The sequence below is a fragment of the Delphinapterus leucas genome, chromosome X, assembly GCF_059928025.1.
Source record: "Delphinapterus leucas isolate spDelLeu-1000000601 "Yukka" chromosome X, BTC_Dleu_Yukka2, whole genome shotgun sequence".
In the NCBI taxonomy this organism is placed as follows: Eukaryota; Metazoa; Chordata; class Mammalia; order Artiodactyla; family Monodontidae; genus Delphinapterus; species Delphinapterus leucas.
Genome location: NC_143150.1, coordinates 4825638 through 4850798, shown reverse-complemented (window position 1 = coordinate 4850798; position 25161 = coordinate 4825638). Strand labels below are relative to the sequence as shown.

At 50.4% G+C, this 25161-nt stretch overlaps 1 protein-coding gene across 1 annotated transcript in view; it reads left to right on the top strand.

Annotated features, from left to right (window-relative positions):
* Window positions 1-25161, top strand: part of MAMLD1 (mastermind like domain containing 1) — a 57019-nt gene that overhangs the window by 16942 nt on the left and 14916 nt on the right. The window contains exons 2-3 of the mRNA XM_089903920.1: window positions 1117-2811; window positions 4902-5024. Of these exons, the coding sequence (XP_089760046.1) occupies window positions 1117-2811; window positions 4902-5024 (1818 nt within the window). The remainder of the gene's footprint in view (window positions 1-1116; window positions 2812-4901; window positions 5025-25161) is intronic.

Genomic DNA, 25161 nt, shown 5'->3' with positions numbered 1-25161 from the left:
CACATAATCCTGCACTCCACTCCCTTCCCCTTCACTGCAGGTCATGGTCATTTACAAGACAGCCACGGATGACTGTATGAAGCCTTGAAAGTGTAGGAAATACGGCATTAGTAACTTCTTTGATTTGTTCCCAAAGGCTAGGCTTTTATAAATGGCGGGCAGTTCCCCCAAGTGCAGATCACAGATCGGGGCCTTTTCCTGTTGTTTCCTATCTCCCCGACATGAGGATACATCTGCACAGAGGCATTTCTAAATTAGATAGCTTTATACTTTTTTGGTGGAGGAGTGTAAGTCATTCCATTAAAAACAAGCTTCTATAGAAAAATACAGAGAATAGAAAGTGAGTTTCCAGTCACCCCCAAAGGATGACTACTCCAAAGAGTTGCATATACTTTCTTCCAAGGTGTTTTTGTGCACTCATAGAAATGTGTGTGTATGTGCATGCACGTGTGTGTGTCTGTGTGTGTACAGATCAATGGAACCACGCTATAGTGACTGTTACGCAGTTGTGTTACGCTCCAAACAGTGTCTCTCAGACAGCTGCCCAAAAGAACACGCCAGATCTACTTCACTCCTCCAAAGCCTCTGCTTTATCCCATTTTCTCACTAGAGCCTGATGCATTTAACCAAGACAGGGAAGCAACCTGAAAGTTCAACGTCTACGTCACGCTTTTCCTTTTTAAGAATCAGGTTAGCAGTAGACAGGTGGGAATTGCAAGTTTCTTAGCGATTCTCCTTTGCCCTCCAATGTCTGCATAGTTCCGCTGAAAGCTCCTTTAAGTGGGCAGAGAATATCCTTCGCGTGACTTTCCGTAGTGTTTGGTGTAGAGACAGCATAATGCTTTATTTGAACTGTAACGCAACAGTCTAAATGAAAGACAGCAACAAAACAAGCATCGTGGTTCTAAAAATAGGCTGTATTGTATAGTTTTGACAACTCTTTCTAAGTCTTGAAACTGAGAGATCTGTTTTATCTCGCAAGTTTCCTGTTCAATAGCTTTAATGTGCCAAGCCTTTATAAACATTCCTCTGCCTCCCCCCTTCCCTCTCCCTCCCTCCCTCTCTCCCCCCTCCCTCCCTCCCTCCCTTCCTTCCCACCCCTCTTTTCTCTTCCAGCCACAGGGAACCATTAAGAGGAGGCAGGAAGGAGAAACTTTCCAGCTTTCAGGCATGGCCGAAGGAGGTTACCCTAATAAAATTAAGAGACCATGCCTTGAAGATGTCACCCTTTCGATGGGCCCTGGCGCCCATCCCAGCACAGCCTGTGCAGAGCTGCAGGTTCCTGCGTTACCCATGAACCCTGGCTCTGCAGCGATGGGAGCGGCTGGTCATTCATTACTTCTCGAAAATAACCCCATGAACGGCAGCGTAATGGGCTCACCGTTTGTGGTGCCACCAACTGCGGAAATGGGACTGAAAGGCCCCCCTCTTTCTTACTATGACAAGACCAACACTGTACCTGCTGTGGACCAGGAGCTTCAAGATCTGCTGGAGGAGCTAACAAAAATTCAAGAACCTTCTCCGAGTGAGCTCGACCTTGAAAAAATCCTGGGGAGCAAGCCGGAAGAACCGCTGGTCTTAGATCACCCCCCGGCAACCCTAGGCGTGACTCCCAAGCCTGCGGTTCAGATGCCACACTTGGAGAGCCTTGGTTCCAGCAAGGACTTCGCTTCAAGTTGCAGCCAGGGCCCTGGGGTGTCGCTTCAAATCCCGCCCTCCTCTGCGGGGATCAGCTACGTCATTCCCTCCACCAGTAAGCAGATGGTCTCCCCCAGTTCTTCAACAGCACAGGCCAAGAGCCAGGTCCAGGCGCCGCTCCCTGCGGCTGCCTTGCCACCGCTCCCAGTGCCTCAGTGGCATCACGCCCACCAGCTGAAGGTGCTGGCGGCCAGCAAGCAGGGCTGTAGTACGAAGCAGCAGGGCCCCGCTCCCAGTTGGTCTGGCCTGCCTCTTCCCGGCCTCTCCCCGCCTTACCGCCCGCTGCCCTCGCCACAGCCGCTGCAGCCGTTCAGCCCTCAGGGCCTCATGGTGTCCTGCATGTCATCGAGCAGCCTGCCGGCGAGTGCTCTGCAGGGCTCTCCCAATGCCTTATTGTCCAGCGTGGCGCCCAGCAGCAGCGCTGCCCTGGGGCCGGCCATGACCTATGCCCCCGAGAAGCTCCCCAGCCCCGCGCTCCAGCAGCAGCCGCAGTTCAGCCCGCAGACCTCCATCCTTGCCAACCTGGTGTCCTCCACCATCAAACAGCCTCAAGGGCACCTGATATCCACTCTGCCCACCAGCAACCCGGGGCCCTCCACTCCCTACCGCCCAGAGAAGCTGTCCAGCCCCGGGCTGCCGCAGCAGCCCTTCACCCCACAGTGCCCCCTGATCCGGAGCCTCACTCCCACCAGCAATCCGCTCGGCCCGCAGCAGCCCCAGCTGCCGCCGCCTCCGCCTCCGCCAGCCAGTGCCGTCCTCAAGCCCATGGCCACCAGCTCACCCAGAACCCTGAGCCTGATCATGCAGCAGGGGCTGGCCGCCCCCGGCCCGGGGGCCCCGGAGCCTTTTCCTTTCGGCCACACCAAGCCCTTGTCACATTTCATCTCTGAGCCGGGCCCCCCGAAGATGCCCTCGGTGCCCGCCGCGTCTCGGCAGCCTGCCCTGCTCCACTACCTGCAGCAGCCGACGCTGACGCCGGCCTCTTGTGCCACGGCCTCGTCCACGGCCACAGCCAGCCCGCAGCTGCAGCAGCAGCCGGACGCTGCTTCGTTCCTTCTGCAGCGCGCTCCGCGGCCGCTGGCCTCGGATTCCATGCCTTCTCTGCCCAGACAGGTAAGCCGCTCTCATCTCCGCTCGCGTCCCTTGGTTTTGGAAATAAGAACCACGTTTCATGGTATTGAGAGCCGCCTTTGGAGGCAGATCCAGGCTGTAGCCCTCTTTGAGAGTGGACTTCACTCTGGAAAAGTCTATTGAAGCCAACTTACTCTGCGCGGTCAAAGCGCAGTATTCACGAGGTCAAGGTTATGGTTTCAGTTCCTGTGCAGGTTGCTTAGCTTCCCTGGGAGAAGAGTTCACCCACAAGGTGCCGCCAGGGGAAGGAACCAGGGCAGACGAGTCAGAATCACACAGAACTGGGCCGTGAGGCACGTTCCCTCACCCAGGACCAGTGAAGCCTTCATAGGATGCAAGGAAATTGCACTGAAGCATTTAACTTTTCTCCCAGCTGGCATAAGGCTGCACACTGAGCCTTCTAGAAGTGTCACAGCAAACGTCTGCTGGGCAGCGGCAGCGTGCCATTCTCCCCTGCACCAGGTGCTGAGGCAGGTCCTAAATGAAACTGTCAGAGACGTGTCAGGTAGTCACTCTTACCATCCCCGTTTTACAGACGAAGTAACTGAGGTTCAGAGTGTTGAAATGACTCGCCCAGAGTCACACAGTTAGCGAGAGGCCCAGCAGCAACTTGAAGGCAGGCGGGCTTGCTCCAGAGCCCGTGCTCTTCTCAAAATCCCCATGATGTCTCTCTCACCTCCTACAGTCTTGTCAGTCACTCAGTTCAGCTACTTCTCCCTGGGCAGTGTCTGTCATAGTCCCCACTTTTCATTTGTTCTGACCCCTGCCTGTATTAGTCACCTATGGCCGCGTAACAAGTTAGCCCGTAACTACTGCTTAAAACAAGACACATATGTAACTTCACAGTTTCTGGGGGCTGGGAATCCTGGCACAGCTTAGCAGGGCCCTCTGGCCCCAGGTCTCTCACAAGGCTGCAGTCATCTTAAGGCTCAACTGGGAAGGACTGGCTTCCAAACTCACTGCTGTGGTTGTTGGCAGGAAGCAGTTCCTTGTGGGTTGTTGGACTGAGGTCTCAGTCCCTCATGAGCTGCTGGCCAGAGGCCTCCCTTGGTTCCTTGCCACGTGGACCTCTTCATAGAGCCTCTCACAACATGACAGCCAGCTTCATCAGAGCAAGCAAGAGAGAATGTGCCAGCAAGAGAGGCAGGGGGAGTGCCAGCAAGTCAGAAGTCACAGTCTGTATAACCTAGCCTGGGAAGTGACATTGCATCGCGTGTGCAGTATTCTGTTCATTAGACGCGAGCATGAAGATGTGAATAGCAGCAGGGGATTACAGGCTGGGGAGGGTACCAGAGATCCCTGGGAACCACGTCAGATGTCTCCCTGCCCCGAATACCGTCTTTCGTGCTTCCTCTTTTCCATTGCTCTCAGGCCTGCCCGAGTTCAGGCCCTCTTGATTCTTCGTCCGAACTCGTACAGTTGATTCTTAAACTGGTTGCTCCAACAAACCATCCGTTTCTCTGAGAATTACCTTGCTATGACACAGACCTGATCATGTTCACACTTGCTCGGAAGATTCTGGAGGCCCGTAAGCTGTGACTCCATCTACCTCCTTAGACTCAGTGTCCCTCGGGCCCCAAAGTGCTTGCAACTCCTGGCCCACTCTGCGTCCTTGGCCTTGACTCCCACTGTTGCCTGTGTCCGGCCTTCCCTGCCCACCTTTGCTCTCCTGTCCCACTCTTACAGGTCCTAAGGCTCAGTCAGTATCACCCCCCGCCCCCGGGAAGCTTTGCCCCAACTGTCCTCTGGACTTCCGTCTCCCACTCTACCTCCTTCTTCTGTAGAGAAGCCAAGGAGTAGGTGGCCATAAAGTGCGTGTCTGGGAATGTGGCCCAAGGGAAGCTCCCAGTGGGGGCTGACCTCTTTGCTGAGGGCCCTGGATGACCATGGCCGTGGCAGTCCCCAGAGGAGAGACACCGTGTCTTTTTCATCCAGGTCTCGTGAAGCATCACCAAGCAGAGTACTCCACGCCAGGGATCGGTCCTTCGATGGGAGCGCCCGTGGGGGTGGCCAGGGTGAGCGGCCGGCCCTTGTCCACAGTTCAGGAGCACTTTGGTTTGGTTTTGTTATAGGCCTGTTGCCAGCTGTTTTCGTGGACTTCTGCAGCTGGCTTGGGGGAGTGCCAGCTTCAGCACTGGAGCCCTTATCCTAGCAGGAAAGATCCTCAGCCCGGAGCCGTGTCACCATCTAACATTGTGAGCCTTTTTGGTTTCTTTTGTGTTCAGTGGGGAACATGTGTAGCCTGACTGTGTTGCTTCGGAGCCAGACCAGCTGGCTCACAGAGAGAAGCCTTAATGATTAGGGTCGTGAAAATCACACCCGACTGATTCCCTAGGTGGGGCTGGAGAAAGTGTCCGGGAGAAAGCGCATGCAGCCAAGCTCCCCAGGTCAGGAGGGGCTCAGGTGATCTCCGCCAACAGAGGCAAGAGGCTGGGCTCCCCGGTGGGATGCTCTTGCTGCCAAGAGCTGCTTTCCCGGCCAGCACTGGCCAGTGCCCAGGGGCTGAGTGTGCTACCTGGGACTTCACCTGCCTTTTCTTGTCTTAGTCCTCAGAGGTAGGGGCTGTTATCATTCTCTTTAAAGTTGAGAAGACTGAGACACAGAGAAGTCCCCAGAGTTGCCCACAGTCACACAGCAAGTCGGGGCCAGAGCAGGGAGTCCGGCTAGAGAGCCCACACTTGTAACCCCACGCACGGGGGCCTCCAGAGCCCTCTGTTCCTGCCTTGACCTCCTAACTGTTGCCTCTTCTACAAAGTGGGTGTGATGGTAGGTTGTTTGAGGATTCAGTGCGTCGAAAGTACTCCAAACAGAGCCTGGCGCCAAACCTGCCAACGAAAGCCTGACTCCTCGTCCTGAGTCTCCAGATCTGTTTCCTGGGGGCTAAGATGGTTCTCAAACCTGGGACTGTGTCAGGACAGAATATGAGCAGTGCTGTCTCCAGACCCCATGCCTGCCAGTGAGATGGACGGGAGTGGCGGGGCTCACTAGCTTCGTGGGCTCTTCTTGTCCCAGGCCCTGCCCCGCCTAGACCACCGCAGGCCCGCTGGGCGAGGGGAACGAGCCGCCTTGGTGCTTTCACGCTGGCTCCGCCCCGCTTCCCAGCACCCTGCTCTGTGCACGGCATTCTTTTAGCCAAAATGCACTGACGAGGCCTCCAAACGGGCACGTCAGCAGCTCCGCTGTTCCTTCCCATGGCCCTTCCGCATTCAGTTTAAGGCCTAAGAACCCAGCTCTGGTCACTTGGCCAGGAGAAGGTGGAAGAAAGGAAGAGGCGAGTGTTTGAGGCCCCCGTGGTGAGGAAGTACATGCTTCTTGCTCCCAGCAGGGAGAACTTGCCGTGTTTTACTGATGGCCAAGCTGAGCCTCGGGAAACACTCGTTACCCCCTGGATGGCGTTGACTAGCTCGTCGCACCTCCGTGGATGGTAGCGGTTACCACAGAAGGACTGGGCATTCATCTTAAACCAGAAATGCCAAGTCCAGCTGCCGCAAGGAGCTCATTCTTATGTTCAGACTAGCCTTTCTCAGCTTGGGGGATTTCACTTTACCAGTTACGTGAGCGATCCAATTTCAGTGACCCGCTTGCTTGCCCTGAAGGTAAAAGGTAAATGCCATCTGGCATCAGGACAGCAGTTCAGCATGGCAGGGGCGCCGGAGGCAGGCAGACTGGGGTTCAAGTCCGGTCACCAACTCTAAGTGGGCATTGTGCCAGGAGCAGTGTCACTTAAGCCCCCTGAGCCTCAGCTGTACCTGGGGAAAGGGATGGGCCCCGTCGCGTAGGGCCTCGAAAGACAGGAGATGCTGAACCGATACCGCTCAGACCCCTGCCCGGCCCACACTCCGCACCCAGGCACGGCAGGCGTGGGCTCCCGGACTTGGATCTGGAGCCCCTGGGGTCAGACGCGTTTCCAAATTCAGAACTTCGGGGACTTTAGAAAAGTAATACGGTGCATATAGCAAATATGACACAACCCTCCGGTGGAATCTGGGGCACATTTTATTATTTTTGCAGAGAAATATGAATATTTAACGAAGCCCAGGTCGAGTTTTGTTCCCAAAGAAATTTTGGCACCAAATTTACAAAACTAAGATAGGCTTTCAGAGCTTTGGGGCTTGAAGTTACAGATAAGGGAGGTGGACCTAGAATTATTAAGGAAGGGACTATGGAGTTGTGACGCCCAGCCCTGGTGTGGTGACTTCCAAGGCCCCCAAATCTCCTCGCTGTATTCCCCACCCTACTCCCAAGGCTGCGTGACTCCTCTCTGTTTTTAATCGAAACGAGGCAAGATGAATTTTGTTTCCATAATTGAATGCCCCTTCTCGCTGGAGACCATTGAGGGTACCGTAGGGTATTGTGAACATCACGGTTAGGACTTCAATTTGACTATCAACCACTGGCTGAGGAACTGACATTTACTCAAAGACAGAAACAGTTCTGTCCAGGAGATGAGGCTTGGGCTCTGGAAGAGTCGGGGAAGCAAGAGGCAGCAAGGGCGCCCTGGGTGCACGTGCGATTGCAGAGCTGGGAGTGGAGCATGGCGGGGAGGAGGGACGAGGATGGTGGCCAGTTGGAATAAGAACAAAAAAGCCTGAAATCTGATCCTTGAGGCAGGCTGGGGTGGGGGGGGGGGTGGGCAGCTGCAGAGAAATAGACCAGAGGCACGTGATATGGTTTGGAGAGATTTTGAGAGGGGCGAGAGAGGGGACCTGAGCCTGCCTCCGGGAAGGCTGGATGAGCCCTCGCCTGCGTCTGCCCCGTCTTCCGCCTTGAATGCCAGCCGCCCGTCTCCCATGCTTAGGCAGCAGTGAGCACCCAGCAATGGCGGAGGCGCGGGCTCATTAGGAGAACTTGCCATCCACCCTCCTGGAGGGCTGGGCCTAGGAGGGGGATCTGGGCACCTCGGCCTGAAGTGGGACCGTGAGGAAGCCCTCTTGTCACCCTCACCCGTGGGTGCCTCTTGTCCCTGGGAACTGAGCCTCTGAAGCGCAGCACCCCCAGCAGCCAGGGCCTGGAGGGAGACAGCACAGAGCCAGGGACAGCGGGGCCTTGGCCCTTGGTTCCTGGCAGGGTGCGGGCCCCGGGACTGGGCTTGAGGCTTGGATCACTGAGGTCCAAATCCCGGCTCTGCCACTGTTTCATTTGGCACGCTCCTTCCTCTCTCTGTGCCTCAGTCTCTCCATCTGCAAAATGGAGATACTAGTATACCTATCAAATGGGGCTGCTGAGAGGATTCAACGAGGTGAGGTAAAAGTGCCTGGCCCAGGGCCTGGCACACAATCACGCTCCACCGATGTTAGCTCTACTGTTTCGAGAAAGCTCTTGAAACTCGGCACTCAGTGGAATGCGTTTAGACTGCCAGGCTCCTCTCCGGCTCCCAGTGTTGGTGGCTTGCAGAGGAGGGGCGGGGAAGTGCGCTCCAGCCGTGGGGTGTCAGGGAGGCCAAGTGGCGGACACAGACTGGTGACCCCCGAAAGGAGCAGAGCAGCCAGGCCCGGCTGCAGCTTCCCGAGCACCCTGGCCAGTGGGGAGGGGACGGTGCTGGCCATTCTCCCTCCAAGCACAGACGGCAGAGGAGCTGGGAGCCATGCAGGGGGCTGCACCATCCCGCGTGTGTGCTGAGTAACAAACGGCAGTAACACATCCTGCCTGCATTCAGCTGGGCCCCAATCCCGCCGCTTGCAACAGGCCGAGGGCTGCCTGGGTTTCTAGATCCAGAGGGACTCCTGCTGATGGGCGGAGAGAAAGAATGAAGGGCAAGTGAGGGCCAGCCTTGCCAGCCACCCGGCGCCAACGCCGCCAGGAACACTGGTTCATCGTGGTCACTTGGTTTGGACTTCCGAGGTTGGACTCGACTGCTCGGTAGAGCAGAACCATGAATTACTGCTGTCTCGATTAACACTGCAAATTAAAATCTTCCCCTTCACACCGTGACCTCCCATTGAAAACCAAAATGATAAAACCAGGTTAGTTAGACCGAGAGAATTCCCTATTCTTGTCAAAGTTATGCCGGCTCCATTTTCCACTGGAGGAAGAGAGTCAGGAGAAATAGCAACGTGTGAGTCTGCTCCTAGCCTCAACATCGTTCATGACCCTTTAAAAGCAAGTGACCACTATCTTGCCAGAATACTAGACCCCCTTGGAGTCAGATGTACCACACATTGTCAAGGAAGGGCCTGTGACCTTGGACTTGAAAGTCCTTTCACCAGCTTCCCTTAATTCTTCTGCTGTTTTGAGGCTAAGAGGCAGGGCAGGGCGGCACTGCTCCCCGTGTAATGAGGAAAGTTTCTTCGCCTTTGTCTTTTACAAATTCTGGTGAGAAGCATCACAGATTTCATTTCAAAGGTTAGTACTGCTGAAGTGCAAGAGCAGAGGCCTCTGGGGGAAGCTCTGGGCTGAACTAAGGAAGAAGCGGGGCAGGAAAGTCAGATTTCAAAGAGCCCATGTGTCTGAGCTCCAGCCTCGCCTTGCACACGTCTTCTCTACCAGACATGAGGACATTTTCCTGAATAAGCATCTTTATTTTGTTTTTTGTTTTTATATTATTATTATTTTTAAAATTTATTTATTTATTCATTTTTGGCTGTGTTGGGTCTTAGTTGCGGCACGTGGGCTTCTCTCTAGTTGTGGCGCTCAGGCTCAGTAGTTGCGGTGCGTGGGTTTAGTTGCCCTGCGGCACGTGGGATCCCCAACCAGGGATCGAACCGGTGTCCCCTGCATTGCAAGATGGATCCTCAACCACTGGACCACGAAGGAAGTCCCTGAGCATCTTTATTTTGTATTTAAGCATGATTGTACATACAAGCTTAGTTTTTCCTTTCTTTTTTTAAATTGGGCAGCAAAGAACTATTTAATTTGGTGAAACATTTTTTAGCTGCTATGGGAGGAAATATAATCAGACAAAGCTTACAATAAGTCCCCTACATACTAACCTCCAAGTTGTGAGCTTTCAAAGATGCGCACGTGCCCCTGTATGCCAGCTGTTGTACTGGACTACAGTACTGTTCAACGTACTATACTGTAAGATTAAAAATGTTTTCTTGGGACTTGCCTGGTGGCACAGTGGTTAAGAACCCACCTGCCAGGACTTCCCCGGTGGTTCAGTGGTTAAGAATCCGCCTGCCAATGCGGGGGACATGGGTTTGAGCCCTGGTCCGGGAAGATCCCACATGCCACGGAGCAACTAAGCCCGTGTGCCACAACTACTGAGCCTGCGCTCTACAGCCCACAAGCCACAACTACTGAGCCTGCGCCCTAGAGCCCATGCTCTGCACAAGAGAAGCCACTGCAATGAGAAGCCTGCGCATCTCAATGAAGGGTAGCCCCTGCTCGCCACAACTAGAAAAAGCTCGCATGCAGCAACGAAAACCCAACGCAGCCAAAAATAAATTAATTAATTAATTAAAAGAAAAATCTGCCTGCCAATGCAGGCGACACAGGTTCGATCCCTGGTCCGAGAAGATCCCACATGCCACGGGGCAACTAAGCTTGTGCACCACAACTACTGAGCCTGCGCTCTAGAGCCTGTGAGCCACAACTACTGAAGCCCGCACGCCTAGAGCCCGTGCTCTTCAACAAGAGAAGCCACCACGATGAGAAGCCCGCACACCACAACGAAGCGTAGCCCCCGCTCGCCGCAACTGAAGAAAGCCTGCGCACAGCAGTGAAGACCCAATGCAGCCAAAAATAAATAAATCAATGAATTTTTTAAAAAAATTTCTTTATTTTTTGTCTTTGTTAGTTTTTTCTGTATTATTTGTGTGAAAAATACTATAAACCTATTACAGTACAGTACTATATAGCCAATTGTGTTAGTTGGGTACCTAGGCTAACTTTGTTGGATCTCAAGCAAATTGGACTTACGAATGCACTCTCAGAACAGAACTCATTCATATGTAGGGGACTTACTGTAATATACATTTTGATAATTTAGAGACCGACATCTCTGTGTTGAATAAGTTTTGTTTTAACCACTCTGAATTGCCAGGAAATGAAAGTCTGTTTGGCAAAACGCAGGCTCAGAACTTGGTACTAAGGCTACCAAGAATCAGATTTTTTTTTCAGTTTCTTTTTTGGTTTCTAAGTACCATTAATGATCCTCCACCTCAAAGCTATGTCCCTTTTTCAAAAAGTGGAAATTTTAAATGAGCTGCCTATCAAATGCTAACTTTTTAAACATCAAGCTTTTTCTGTGTCGGAGGCTGAAGAATAAGTGAGACGTCGCATTGCAATGAGGCAGCATTACTTTTTGCCCCTGGAGTAATGATCCATCACTTAGTAAGGTCAACACCAAAATTAATGGGGATGCACAAAGCCCCCCAGTTCAGATGCCTCCTTAATGGCGATCACTAGCCTTAATTTTTAATTGTTTGACAATTGACTCATGAAAGCTGGAAAGGCAGCCATTTTCAGAAACCTCCTGTGAAGTTTTTGTTTGGCTTTTTGTTTGTTCCTTTTGTCTTTGCATACCTGAAAAGGAGCACTAAACTTTGCTGAAGTTGGGGTGCCCAAAATGAGACATTGGAACAAGCTGCATATTTGTCACTGTAAAGCAAGGAAAGGAATCTGATTTCAGTTTTCAAAGAGTCGAAGAGGACAGAAATAAATCATTGTGTTATGTTCCTTTAAACTGTAACTGCTTATGAATATCTACAAACCCAAAATGTAGACTACCTCAAGGAGAGGCCGTCCACTTCCACACATAAAACAGGTTTGAAAGTGAAGTGGTCAGCTACTGTTGTGACCCCAAGTGAAAAGTTAGCAAAATAGAAAAAATGTCTAGGGCAGATGGAGGGTCACAGTGGATTTGCACCATGCGGCTGTGACCCTAACACCTACAGCCAACATTGTCGCTGAGTGCAGGATGGCGCCAGAGGAGCAATGCAGGTCAGAGATGCGACCCTTGGGGCGAGCAAGGGATGTGTCCTGAGGGGGCTCCACTGCATCCTTGCCCCTCCTTCCTGCACCCTCCCCAGCTTCCCTCTCTCAAACCCATTCATGGCCCCATAGCACAAATTTATGGAAACCTCTCCTAAGCCCGTTTATACTTTCAGCCTCTTCTGTCCCTTGGGGGTTGTCAAATCCCACAACCTGGGCCTGCTGGGCAAAGCAACAGTGTGCGTATGCTCCGAACTGGTGGCTTGTGAGCTTGAAGGGGGCAGCGAATGAAAGCAGCCCACCCCACCCCACCCCCAGAGAAAGAGTTTCTGCTTCTTCCTAAGGAGTTGAAAAAGTCTGATTGTGCTTTGCTTTGCTGTTGTTGGATGAGGGCTTATCATGTTAGCTTCTCCCAGCCAAATCAGTGAGGTTGTTGAGAGCTAAAATCAGCGTAAAGGTCCAAAGAGATCACACCTCCACCCCAGGCCTGCATGCGTACATGGTGGTCCTGAGAGCCCATGCAGTGCCCCGAGCTGAGCCTTCCCTGGCTCCTGACTCCCAGTGGAATAACAGCTTCTAAGACAGAGAGTGGAAGAAAGGGGCAGCATTTCTCCATTTCTTTCATCCTTCGGTCCTTCGCCCCATGTGAACCAAGTTTCAGGTTAGATTAGAAAGTGGGCAGCATGGACTCACACGGAGCCCGTAGACCTTGACTCAGTGATGGAGAGCTAGGTGCATGGGAAAAGGGGAAGTGGGCAGTCCAGGAAATGATCACAAAGTCCTGGCCTAACTGTGACCTTCAGAGCCTGAAAGATGCATAGCCCTACTTCATCAGAAATTACTCCAACTTTTGCTTTGCTTTTGGGAGCTTTGGATTTGAAGCTAAATGCAGAGGTTCTATCTGGCCTTACCCCCTGCAGCATGCTACCATGTTTGGCCCTTTTTGAGCAGAGGAAGTGAGCAGAATTGTGGGGACCCAGACTTTTCTACAGGCCCATGTCTGGGTGGCACATGAAAAGAATTTGCCAAGCCAACTGACTCAGGAGGCCAGTAGATGAAAGTGGACTCCTTATTTACAATTTTGCATAATGATCATTTATTTCCATGTGACAAAGCTTTGAAAGATGTGGGAGGCCTCCAACCACCCTTGAGTGGCAGTAAGTGGGAACAATTCCATGAACTTTCCCTCTATCAGGCAACACTTTCAAAGATGAGCTCTAGAAAATGTGAACAGGCAAAGCTCTCAAACATGGCTATCTAGTTTCATGTCGTCAAAAAACAAAATCTTGACACCCATTAGGATGGCTATTATTTTTTAAAAAATAGGAAAAACTAGTGTTGGTGAGATGTGGAGAAACTGGAAACCATATGCACTGTTAGTAGGAATGTAAAATGGTACGGCTGCCGTGGAAAACAGCAGGGTGGTTCCTCAAAAAATTAAACATGCAATTACCATATGGCCTAACAATTCCATTCTTGGGTATATACCCAAAAGAATTGAAAGCAGGTTCTTGAACAGATATCTGTTCACCAGTGTTCATAGCAGCATTTTCACAATGTCCAAAAGGTAGACGCAACCAAAATGTCCACAGAGAGAAGAATGGATGAACAGAATGTGATCCATCCACACAGTGGAATATTATTCAGCCTTTAAAGGAAGGAAATTCCGATACCTGTTACAACATGGATGAACTTTGAAGACATTATGCTAAGTGAAATCAGCCATCAATCAAGAAAAGGACATATACCATGTTATTCTACTTATAACAGGGACCTAGGAGTCAGATTCATAGAGACAGAAAGCAGAGTGGTCCTTGCTTGGGGCCGGGGCACTGGGGGTTAATGTCTAATGGGGACAGAGTTTCAGTTTGGGAAGATGAAAAAGTCCTGGAGATGGATGGTGGTGATGGCTGCAGGACACTGCGAATGTACTTAATGCCACGGAACTAGGCACTTAAAATGGTCAGTTTGCGGGCTTCCCTGGTAGCACAGTGGTTGAGAGTCCGCCTGTCAATGCAGGGGACACGGGTTCATGCCCCGGTCTGGGAAGATCCCACATGCCGCGAAGCGGCTGGGCCCGTGAGCCATGGCCGCTGAGCCTGCGCGTCCGGAGCCTGTGCTCCGCAATGGGAGAGGCCACAACAGTGAGAGGCCCGCGTACCACAAAAAGAAATAAAACTAAATTAAAAAGTCAGTTTAACAGCAAGAAAAAAAGAAAAGGAAAAACAAATTTTAAAACATGAGCTAATCCTCTCCTAGTCAAGGCAGTATTTAATTTTGATAATATTAACGTGTGATGTCGAGGTGGCAGCAGCTGAGCTGCCTGTCTTCCTTCATGGAGAGGAGAGTACTGACTGCACAGGTACCTTACCCATGTTTCTGTGCAGGCCGGCTGCACTTCTTAGATACCTTAGTGACATGCGTGCACTTAGGGAATGCGTGCGCTTCCCCTTTTCACTTAGTGCATGCGTGTTAACACGCACAGCGTAGGGTTCCTGGGCATAGCCAACGCTTAGAAAGAACTTTCCTGATAAATCGATCACAACTTCTGTCCTTTTCTGGGCATTTTAGAGAAATGACAACATGTGGATGGGGGAACAAAGAAGTGATATAGACAGAGTGGGGTCTCTGCTCCGGAATGGGGTGAGGAAGCCCACTGGCTTCTTGGGTTCTCTGGAGCATCTGCAAGCCTGGAAACGCTAGGATGGCTCACAGTTTGCTCATTAATACAAGAGCCAACAGAACAATGCGAGGGACTCACTGTCTGTGCACAGTGTCCCTCTGGAGCAAGTGCTAGGCCCTGGGGTAGAGTTCTGGAAAGAGTTAAGGGTCTCGGCTACAGTGCGAACCAGACTTGACCCTGACACACAAAGTAGGAAACAGGAGCCTCTAGTCACTGTTCAAATGACTTTTGGGAAGTAGACACACCTGGTCACTGTGTCCCCACTCACACCCCAGCTCTCAAGACCTTCGGTTTCTGCCTTTCAGGGCCTGGCAGTGTCCACTTTTTAATCAGAGTCATTTGTGTCTTGCCTGTGCCCCCATTTGCTAGCAGATTCCTGAGGCACATGATGTCTTATCTAGGTCTGTAAACGTGAGCTCAAGGAGCCTTGGAACGAATGACTGGAAGAAGGCAGGAAGGAATCAACCTATAAATCGGTTGCATCTGCTGTGGCCTCTGAGAATTAAGCTCCTGAGATTGTTTTGAGTGTTTTAGAGTAATTATTGGTAGAAATCCCCAATCTTTGAAGCCCAGGAGGTTGATGAACTCAGATTCTTGTGTTGGACTGAAGGGAGAGCTCCGCCTCTTCACGCGGGGTCCCTACCCCGTGACTGTGACTGTGAGACATTTTCTGGTCCAGTTGGGGCTCTTGTCTGCCAACAGCACGAGGACAGGCACTTGCCTACAATTCTACAAGTGCACTATCTGAATACATTTGATTTCTTCAAACTCTAACAAATAACACCGTATCGGACCTCCAGGGGTAATTTGCACTGGTTGTCCTGTTGCAGCAGTAGCGGTTGCTTCATGCATTTTAGAAGGACAAACAAGACCTCTGGCTGCTATTTCACATACCACAGTGATAGCAGCACATGATATAAGAAAAGAAAAAAAAGCTGGCTTAGAAATTCAGGCCACTCATTCCATTGCTTTTTTCCCCAGTTCAGATTCGCTTATGCCGCTCTGGGGCGGCACTGTTATTCCTAACATAACCCAATCAATTTCAGTTTTGAAGGCTGCTCAGCGTATGTTCTTGTCCTGTCAGACTTTACATGTTAACTTATAAGAACAGTTGGTTGTATTTGAATAAGCTTTCCCCATTGGTTTAAAAGAATTAAAAGGTTTTTTTTTTTTTTACTAGTTCATGAGCACAGATTTTTATGTCCTTTGTGGAAATGATCTTTGGGGGTTTCGTTTTGATTTGTTTGTTTTTGTCATTTTGACAGCTGTATTGTTAGCTTCTTCTGTTTGCTTGATTCACTTTTCATTTGGAAGTGTCTTCTTTAGCAGAATAATTACATCACAGAGATTCCTTCCTGGCACCCTCCAGAAAGATCTCCTGATGTCCCCTATTGCTATATCAGCTGTTATAGTTCGAGATTGATACAGATCAAAGTAGCAGAATGGGGTTGAAAAGGGCAGCCTCTGGCAATGGCCTTGACCCCGCCGATTCCCTCTGAACTCCTAGAGCTCCAGCATCGTATAGATCTGCTCTGCCTGGCCCTTTCCTCAGCAGCCGGTGGGCAGTACTGCTCTTCCAAGCACTGTAGTTACCCCATCCTCACTGCAAAAGGCAGGATTGTAACAGAGGACCCATCCTTTGATGAAACTATGTCAGCCGACCATCGGAATGACCTCATGGCCTCAGGAACTGACCAGACTCCGCTGCAAGCAACAAATATGCTTGTAACTTGTCAGAGCTAGATTGACATCCAGTTTAGAGTTTAGAATCCTTCTCCATATGCCCCATTTTTGGAAACAAATGACAAAATCGTGAGGTTGATCAACATTGTAGTCCAGATTGACATATATACACTAATATGTATAAAATGGATAACTAATAAGAACCTGCTGTATAGAAAAATAAATAAAATTTTAAAAATTAAAAAAAAGACATTGTAGTCCAATATGCTCTCTGAGAATTCAGAGCCCTTCAGAGGTTTAAAGACAACTGGGATGTTCCCACTGAATCTTCCCTGCCACCCCCAATTCTCTGCCCGTTTCCTGACTATTTCTCTCTGAACTGAGCACAGGGCATTGGCGTGAGGCCCTCTCGGTGGGTAAGGCTTTACTGGACTGACCCAAATGCTCCAGGTGCATGAGCCCTGCGCAGGGGAGAGCAGGAAGGTCATTCCCACTCTTCAGTAGATCAAGGGTGTTTTTTTGGCACTCCTTTTTTTTAAAATTGTAGTATAGTTGATTTACAATGTTGTGTTGGTTGCAGGTGTACATTCATTTATATATGTTTTTTCAGATTCTTTTCCATTATAGGTTATTACGGGATATTGAGTGTAGTTCCCTGTGCTATACAGTAGGTCCTTGTTGTTTATCTATTTTATATACCTTAGTGTATATCTGCTAATCGGTAAAGTTTTGATATAATATTGGACTAGGGTTTGAGAAAGAGAATGAACCCTCCTAGAGCCATCAGCACCCGAGTCACCAACACCTCTTACAGGCTTTTAATTTTTTTGTTTACAGTTATTACCTCTGAAATCAAATCTCGACTTTCTGGTATGGTCTTGGACTTTTCAAGGGATTTAAAAATTTAGGAGTTTGGTGCCAGTAATTGCTTTTAGGAGCTAGCACTGCTAATTTGCTGTAGATGAATTCCAGTTTGGATCATCAATTATTTTCTTCACAGAAAGCCACAAAGTACATATTCGAGTTAGCGTCGGAATTGAATTTGATCCAGGAATTCATAATGTTGTTAAGCTAGATTATTGCTGCTAAAACGTGGATCACATTCAACTAACGCAAAATAGAGTACTTAAGAGCTTGAGTACCACACTTGAGATCTGAGCGAAGAGCCCAAGGTTGCAATGTGGGATCCGCACTCGATGCGTTTGCTTGATCATGTTGCACAGACAGCTTAGGCGTGCTAGAATTCTCTTTAGATGAACTGGTCTGTGGGTAAAGGAAGATGACTCAAGGCTGAGCAGGGTCCCACAGGCCCCAGGCTTCATCGTCAGAGATGGGCTGTCCTCCAGCGTGAGGCTGGAGGTGTGACGCAGACGTCGTGAAGGTCTGAGGGGCCAGGCTAGAGTCTTTGGCAGTTAGGATGTACTGAGTCGCAAATAGCAGGAAATAATAAAGGGGACTGACTGAGTCCTGTAAGTGGAAGGCCGGCTCTTGGGCAAACTTCAGGTAGTGTCACCGAGGATGCTGTTTCCTCCCTGCCGTCTATCCGGCCTTCCGGAGCACTGGCTTCGTCTTCAGGCCGGCTCCCCCTTGTGGGCACATGATAGCCCTCAGCAACTCCAGGGGCTGCAGGCCTCCTCCTGCCCTCATCCAGGGGAGCAGGAGAGCTGCTTTGAGAAGCTCTGTCAGAAGAGCAAAGAAGTGTCTTTCCCAGAAAGCCTCTGGCACTTTGGGCTCAGTGGCCTGAATGGATCACATACCTACTGTTCTGCTTCGTGTAAGCGGAGCTCGGTGCCCAGCCTCTGCAAGCCCAGGTGGAGCGAGGTTTCCCCAAAGCACGTAGGCACGTGGGGCAAGTGAGGCCGCCTGAACGGAAACTGTGGAAGGCAATGAGAGCAAGAGAGCTAGGCGCCAGCTTAGCCATCAGTTGTCTTTGCTGCAATCGACCTCTTTGGCCATCCACAGCCATACCCTCCCTCTTTCCCATGCGCTTGCCTCCCGAAATGCTCACTCCTCCAGAAAACCTATGTACTCCCTCCCCAGAGGGGTTCAGTTCCAATCCAGAAACTGCAGATGTCGTGCCGTCCCCTCAGTTTGGTCAGAGCATAGCCCCTCCTGTTCCCGGGACCCCTGGCCATCACGCTCACCTTGGCAGAGAAAAAGCAGAAGTACAGGACAGGAGAAAAAAAAAAAAAAAAAAAAGGAGCTCCCGTTTGGAAAGGAGGAATTGGAAAGCAGCACACGGTGGTCACGAGCCCAGCATCCACGGGCTTAGGGGTTCCTTGCTTCTCCGGGTCTCAGTCTCCTCTTCTGTATAACAAGAAGGTTGGATTAAAGCAGTGGCTCTCTCTGGAGTGTGTCCTGGAGGATTTGTGAAAGTGCAGAGTACTGGGCTCCACCTGCAGAGTTTCTGATTCGGTAGGTCTGGGTGGGACCCAGACATGTGCATTTCTAACAGCTGCTGCTGGCCTAGCGACTCCCACTTTGAGAACCTCTGGTGTAGATGAGTCCCACAGGCCCTGCCGATTCTGACATTTGGGACTCAGCTTTTTCTTAGCTATCTCTTCCGTTCTACATCGATTTACAACAGATTGTTTTATAAATGGGACACACCCTACTCTACCATGTGAATAGCTAAAAACATCTCAGACCCCCAGCTTTGGTTTGTTATCTGATTTTCAGCAAGCGGGCTTAAGGCTTCAGGAAAGCCAACAACTTTCTTGAATTTAATAAGTTAGGAATAGAAATACGAAGACTGTTCATCCATCTTCCCCGCCCCCATCCACTGCAGCACGATGTTCTTTGGGTTGACTCTGTGTGACTCCAGAAAGCAGCCCTTTTTCCAGGGAGAACCCAGATCCTTAGGCCTCATTTTGAAAGCCTTCTCCCTACGTAATCTGCGTATCCATCAGGTCTTGGGATAGGAGTGGCACTGGGTGAAGCTGTGATGTAGCTAAAGTTGATTTGAGAACTTTGCCAATTGTCTGCCCAGGACCCCCTCACCTGGACAACATCTCTTTGTCCTTCAGGTCACAGCTTAAAGTTCAGTTCCCCCAAGAAGCTTCCTCTAACTAACCCCTCACCCCAGCCAGGCTGGGTTCTCCTGTATTCCCGTATAGCACTTACCACCTTTGTTACAAATCCCGTTTAAGTGATCTCCATTACATGAACGTGCCTGCTCTAAAAGGGCAACGCCATCTCTGCTTTATCCACCAGTGTTATCACAGCACAGGGCCTGGATCCTGGTGGGTGCTCAGTAAATACGTGTTGCACGAATGCTATAAGAGGCAGGCTGTGAGCAGATTCCAGCCACCATGTTTTATTACGAGGAAAGCTATCAAACAGTCTATACTATACGTTCTACGATGTGCAGTGATGGTTGCTCCAAAGGAACGAAACAGACAAGCCCTCAGAAGAAACAAACACACGGATAGAGAGCCTCAGAGTCCCTGGCAACTGCAGCCAAATATTTCATACCCCTCCTGCCTTCTCTCTGGGAACCTGCCACCTGGGAGCTGGGTATCTCCCTACCAGGCACCCTGGGCCTCCTCTCTCCAGACAGCAGCTTCCTGAACACCCAGCTTCACCCCTCCCACACCCATAGTTTGGAGATAGGCATTTGGGTGAAGTCAGTGGAAGCCCCCGCAGCTCACAGCATGCTCCACCCAGCAGGGCCTAGAGAGCTGGTCTGGGCGAAGCCCACATTTTCCCCCTGGGGTGGTGTGAGTCTAGCGAGGCCCTGAAATGCCTGGCCCCAAGCAACAGCCCGAGTCTCCTGACTCCTGGCTCAGACTCTGGGCTCACAAATTCTGCATCTTGAAACAGACGGGTGGCTTCAGATATAGGAATGAGATATGAACTTCGTACACTTTTTATCCCCAATGCTGTAATTCCCTACTATTAAATATAATTTTATAATGAAATTCAACCAAACCTGAAACTTCTATATTGAGAGAAGGCAGATTATTTATTACAGATGTTGACTTTGAAGACTGTGCCTACATTTAATGTCACTGATGGATCCATTCTCACGGAATGAGCACACATCAAAAAGGAGGTCTGTCTGGTTCCCGGAGCTATAGCCCTTCTTCCTTTTAAACAGTCCTATAATCCACCCATTTGCTGGATTGCAAGGCCCTGATGAAGGAGAGACAGCAGTATGGTGGAGACCAGAACCTTCTCCACAGGACAAAGTGTGCTGTGTTTACTGAGAGTTGCTGGACTTGGGCAGGTGGAGACAGTCTAGAGCCCAACTAATGCCCTGGAAAGCAGGGGCAAGGAAGGAAAGTCACCAAAAAAGATATGTAGCCCAGGGCTTCCCTGGTGGTGCAGTGGTTGAGAGTCCGCCTGCCGATGCAGGGGACACGGGTTCGTGCCCCGGTCCGGGAAGATCCTACATGCCGCAGAGCGGCTGGGCCCGTGAGCCATGGCCTCTGAGCCTGTGCGTCCGGAGCCTGGGCTCCGCAACAGGAGAGGCCACAACAGTGAGAGGCCCGCGTACCGCAAAAAAAAAAAAATCTACAGAAACTATAATAAAGCTCCCACAAAAATTAACTCTCTGAGCTGTGAGCCAAGTGCTTGAGGAAGGAGACAGGTGAGCACTTCTCATTTTGCTCACTGCTCACCGTGGGTCATTCACTGGGGCAGTGTGGGAGGGTCAGAGGGTGAGGAAAAAGGGTTTCCTCTTATGTCTGGCAGAGAGAAGAACTAAGTAACCAAGTGCTCCTTTGTGTCTGTTTGGATCTACCAAAAGGCAGATACCAGTATGACACTAGACATGCAAGAAATGTATGGGGCAGGGAGAGCCTGTGAAGGCTAAAGGGAGAGAGAGCAAGAGAAGGTGGGCAGAGCCTCAAACCACAATGCAGGTGGCCTGTGACGACTGTGGGACAGAGGAGGATTGGGTATGAGGAGTCTCAGACAGCAACTCCAAGGAAGGTTCAGCCAGGCCAATGGAGAATTCTTACATCATTTTACAGATGGGGCCACTGAGGCCTTAAAAGGAGGAGGTAGACAAACAAATTTTATGAACAGAGATGCAAAAGTTCTCAACAAGACCCTAGCACACCAAACCCAGTAACATGCGAAAAGCATTATGCACCATAACCAAGTGGGATTTATCCCAGGAATGCAAGGCTGGTTCAACCTATGACAATCAATCAATGTGATAAACAATATGAACAGAACAAAGGACAAAAACAAAACCACATAATCATCTCAGTAGACACAAAAGGGAAAGGGACTTTCTTAAGCTCATAAAATGAATAGCAAAGCCCAGACTAAACTCAGGTCACCTGACTTCCAGGCCAGAGCTCTTAATAGTAGTTGGGGTGGGGATGGAGGGTGGAACTGGCCCTCGCAACTGCATACACTGCACTGAGCCCCATATTGAGGACTTGCCCCTTGTCCTTTCATCCGGTCCTCACAACAGCCCCTGGCAGTGGGCACTATGTCATCCCTACTTACTGCATAAGGAGGCTGAGGCTTCGAGAGATAAGATGACTTACCTGAGGCCACCCAGCTGCCGAGCACATGAAGGAGCTAAGCCTAGACCTCAGGTTTCCTGCCTCCCGCTCTGGAACTTTCCCTTGCCCTTCACTGCTCTCCTCGTTGATTGGTGCTGCTGGATTAACCCGATTCCATTAGTTCTCAGCTCACCTACTGCCAAGTCAAGTAGATGGGTTTTTGCTGTAAGCGGATGGGAATGTCCTCCACATTCCCTGGGGAAAGAGCCCCCTCTCCTATGCCAGTACGTGACAACTCTCAGAGCCCAGGTTGTTGACCTACATCCGTGTAATCTGGGTTAAGTGGCCATTTATATATGTTAATGGCTCAAACATCTTTATGAGGACTGCAGAACTGTAAAGAAGCGAGCGGCACTGGGGAGGTCAGAGGCCAAATGGTTGGAAGGTGGAGGGCAGCGCGGAGAAGAGGGGAATGAGACTGTCCTTTGCTCCTGGACATGCTGAGGACCAGGCCGGCTGGCCTCTGGTGGAGGCCATCCCAGTGAAAGCTCTCGCTTCCGGATGAAACAAGAAAAAGAAGGCAGAGGTTTCGGAGAGTCGGGTAGAGAGAGCGATGCAGTTGGGTCAGGACTCAGAAGGCACCTTGGACTGGGCATCTGGAGTGGTGAGTTCTAGTCTTCTCTGATTTGGGGCAAGGCTCTTCCCTACCATGAGCCTCAGGGTCCATACCTACCAGGGTCCTCAGAGGGTGGCATTGCAGGGCTCCACGCTCAGAGACTGAGTCCCTGCAGAACAGTGCGGATAGATGCTCTGTAGGTTTCTCTGACTCTCGGCCTCTCTGTCTTTAACTTGCATGGCGATCTCTTTTCCCCCAATATTTTAATTGTGGTAAAATGCGCATCACGTCAAATTTACCATCTTAGCCAGTTTTAAGAGTCTGTTGTGCCCTTCATCACCATCAGCCATCCCTAGACCTCTTCTCATCACGTACAACTGAAACTCTGTCCCTATGAAACAATAACACCCCATGACCCACTCCCCTCAGTCCCCGGCAACAACCAATACTCACCTGGCAGGGGAGAGAACGTGATCAGGAAGATGGTTTTCCTAGGGTGAGGCTTAGCCATTGTTTGGTAAACTTGAGCAAACCATGGGCCCTCTCCTTCTCCTCTTGAGAATGATGACTTGAGTAGGTGATCTCTCATTTCTCCTCGAGTTACGAAAAGCGCATTAGGGTCGTAGGGAGAGGAGATAGCCCCAGGGAGACAGAATGGGTCAGAAGAAGACAGAAGGTGAGGCCTTCAGCAAAAGGAAAGCGGAGAATGATGCCCCGCTCCCATACCAGTGGGGAAGGAAGAAAACCCAGGTTGCTGTGTGAGAGAGGCGTAGCAGGAAGGCACAGGCTCATTTGTCATTGGAATACCTGCTTGTGTATCTATATGGACAAAACCTTGCAGGGAAGAACGCAGACCCCAAATCCTGACCCCTGGAACGGTTGGCATTCCTGACAAGAATTCAGACTGTCAACACCACGCCACCCGAAACCCCATGAAGAGTGTGCTGATCCCACCCTGTTCCCCAGCAACTGGAGCATCTCCAGAAAGATCTGGGATCGGCAACAGAAAAGAAAAGAAGATCTAAATTCCAAAGTGACTTTTTTAACCTAAATGATGATGATTTTACATGAACTTGAGTTGTTCCTTTGACACACCATCATATTTTCTACTTACATGAGTCCTGTTTTTTTTTTTTAATCCATATGATACCTACAGAGGAGCATATAAAACGTAAAATAATAAAACCAACACCCGTGTACCCGCCAGGACAGATTAAGAAACAGAACACTCAAAGTATCTCAGAAGCCCTCCCTCTTCCCAGAGAGAGATAGCAGCTATCTGAGTGCCAACTCTAGGAACCCACCCACGGCTCCTTGGTGACCTTCGAGCTCATTCTAGTTAGATTAGGTGCATCACCAGTCTCTTTAGGTAGTTATTTTCTGCATAGATTCCCACAGATGGGTCGTCCCATCTCTTTTGTGTTCATCCTTACCAGTTTCAATCTTAGATGGAGACCTTGTCTTTTTTCAATATGTTTTAAGATCTTCCGATTACAAGAATAATATATGCTCTTTGTAGTAAACTTTGAAAATGCAGAAAAGTGTAGCGAAAACACAACTCCCATGAGATAACAAAATACATAAATATACAATGTATAAATTAGCCAGGGATAACCGCTGTTAACATGCTGGAATACACATTATTGTTTTTCTGTGCCAAAATATGTATTTCACATGACTGGCGTTAAGCTGTGTATATAGTTTTTCCTTTTATTGTGAAACGTGACATAGATACAGGAAAGTATGCAAGGCCTATATGAACAGTTTGAAGAAGTATAAAGTGAAAACCTGTGTCACTACTGGTTAGGTTGAGAAATAGAACATGGTCGACCCCCGAGTAGACCCCGCACCCCTGCTGCCATGTGCCCCTTCTGGTAGAATTAACCACTACCTTGATTCCAACGTTCTCTTGCTTTTCTATATAGTTCCACTACTTATTCATGAGCTCTTCAACAAGCGATCGATTTGTTTTGAAGAACCAAGTGGCAGGCACCATCTAGGTGCTTAGGCAGCAAAGGGTCACGGTGCCACTATTCAGTGGAGGCTTCCAGAAGGGAAGCTGCTCCCCTCTTAGGGAAGTCAGTGACTAAAGGTACCACGGATCCGGCCATGTGTAAAGCCCACCGATGTCAGGACTCCTGGCGGAGTCATGGGCGTGGTACCGGACAGACAAAAGGAATCTGGCCCGAGGGCTTTTTCTCGCCACAGCCTGCCTCCAGGCCCTCCAGCTTCCAGGTGGAGGTCAACAGAGAACACCTCTGTGGGGTGAAGCAAATCCGGGCAGCAGGATATGGAAGACAGAGCAGGAAATTCAGCAGCAAATGGTCAAGCCAGATCTCTGCCAGAGAGGAGGAGAGGCAGATACCCAGGGCTGTGGAGGCGGGATGGCCATCCAGGAATCTGCCTTACTGTGTTGGCCACCCACGTGCACTTCACCTGCCAGTTCCAGAGACCACCTGGGGCTGCTTTTCCTGAGCCTGCCACGTAGACCAAACTGCCTTTCCACTTTCCCCTCTGCCATTCTGTGATTCAGCTTCCCAGGGGCCGTGGAGTCAGTTAACGCTGGTCTAGCTGCCTTTGAGCTTGGGGTAATGCATTCGCCTTATCCTTGCAGGATTGTGTCTTTAAAAACCAAACCAGGCCAACCCCTCACGGGACTTTTAGTGGGGCTTTGCGAGGGAGTGAATTTAGGTCTGCCGTCTCGATCCGGAAGTCTCCAAAGGAAATCCTGCCGCACCCTTCCTCGGTTGCCTGAATGTGATGGTCAGTCGGATGGCTTCTCTGGAACCCCGGAGCCTGTCAGCAGTGCTTACTGCACGCAGCGGGGAGACACTGGACGGAATCGGGGGAGGATTCGGTGCGCATAAGCAGAAGGGTTATGCTTTGGACGTGGTAGCTCTTCACCATCGTCATCCTCATCATCATGAGACGATAGGAGCCTTGCAGAAGCTGTCAGAGCCTGGCTCCAGAGGCTCTGGACTCTCGAGAGCTTTGGTATCCTTTGACCCAGTCCG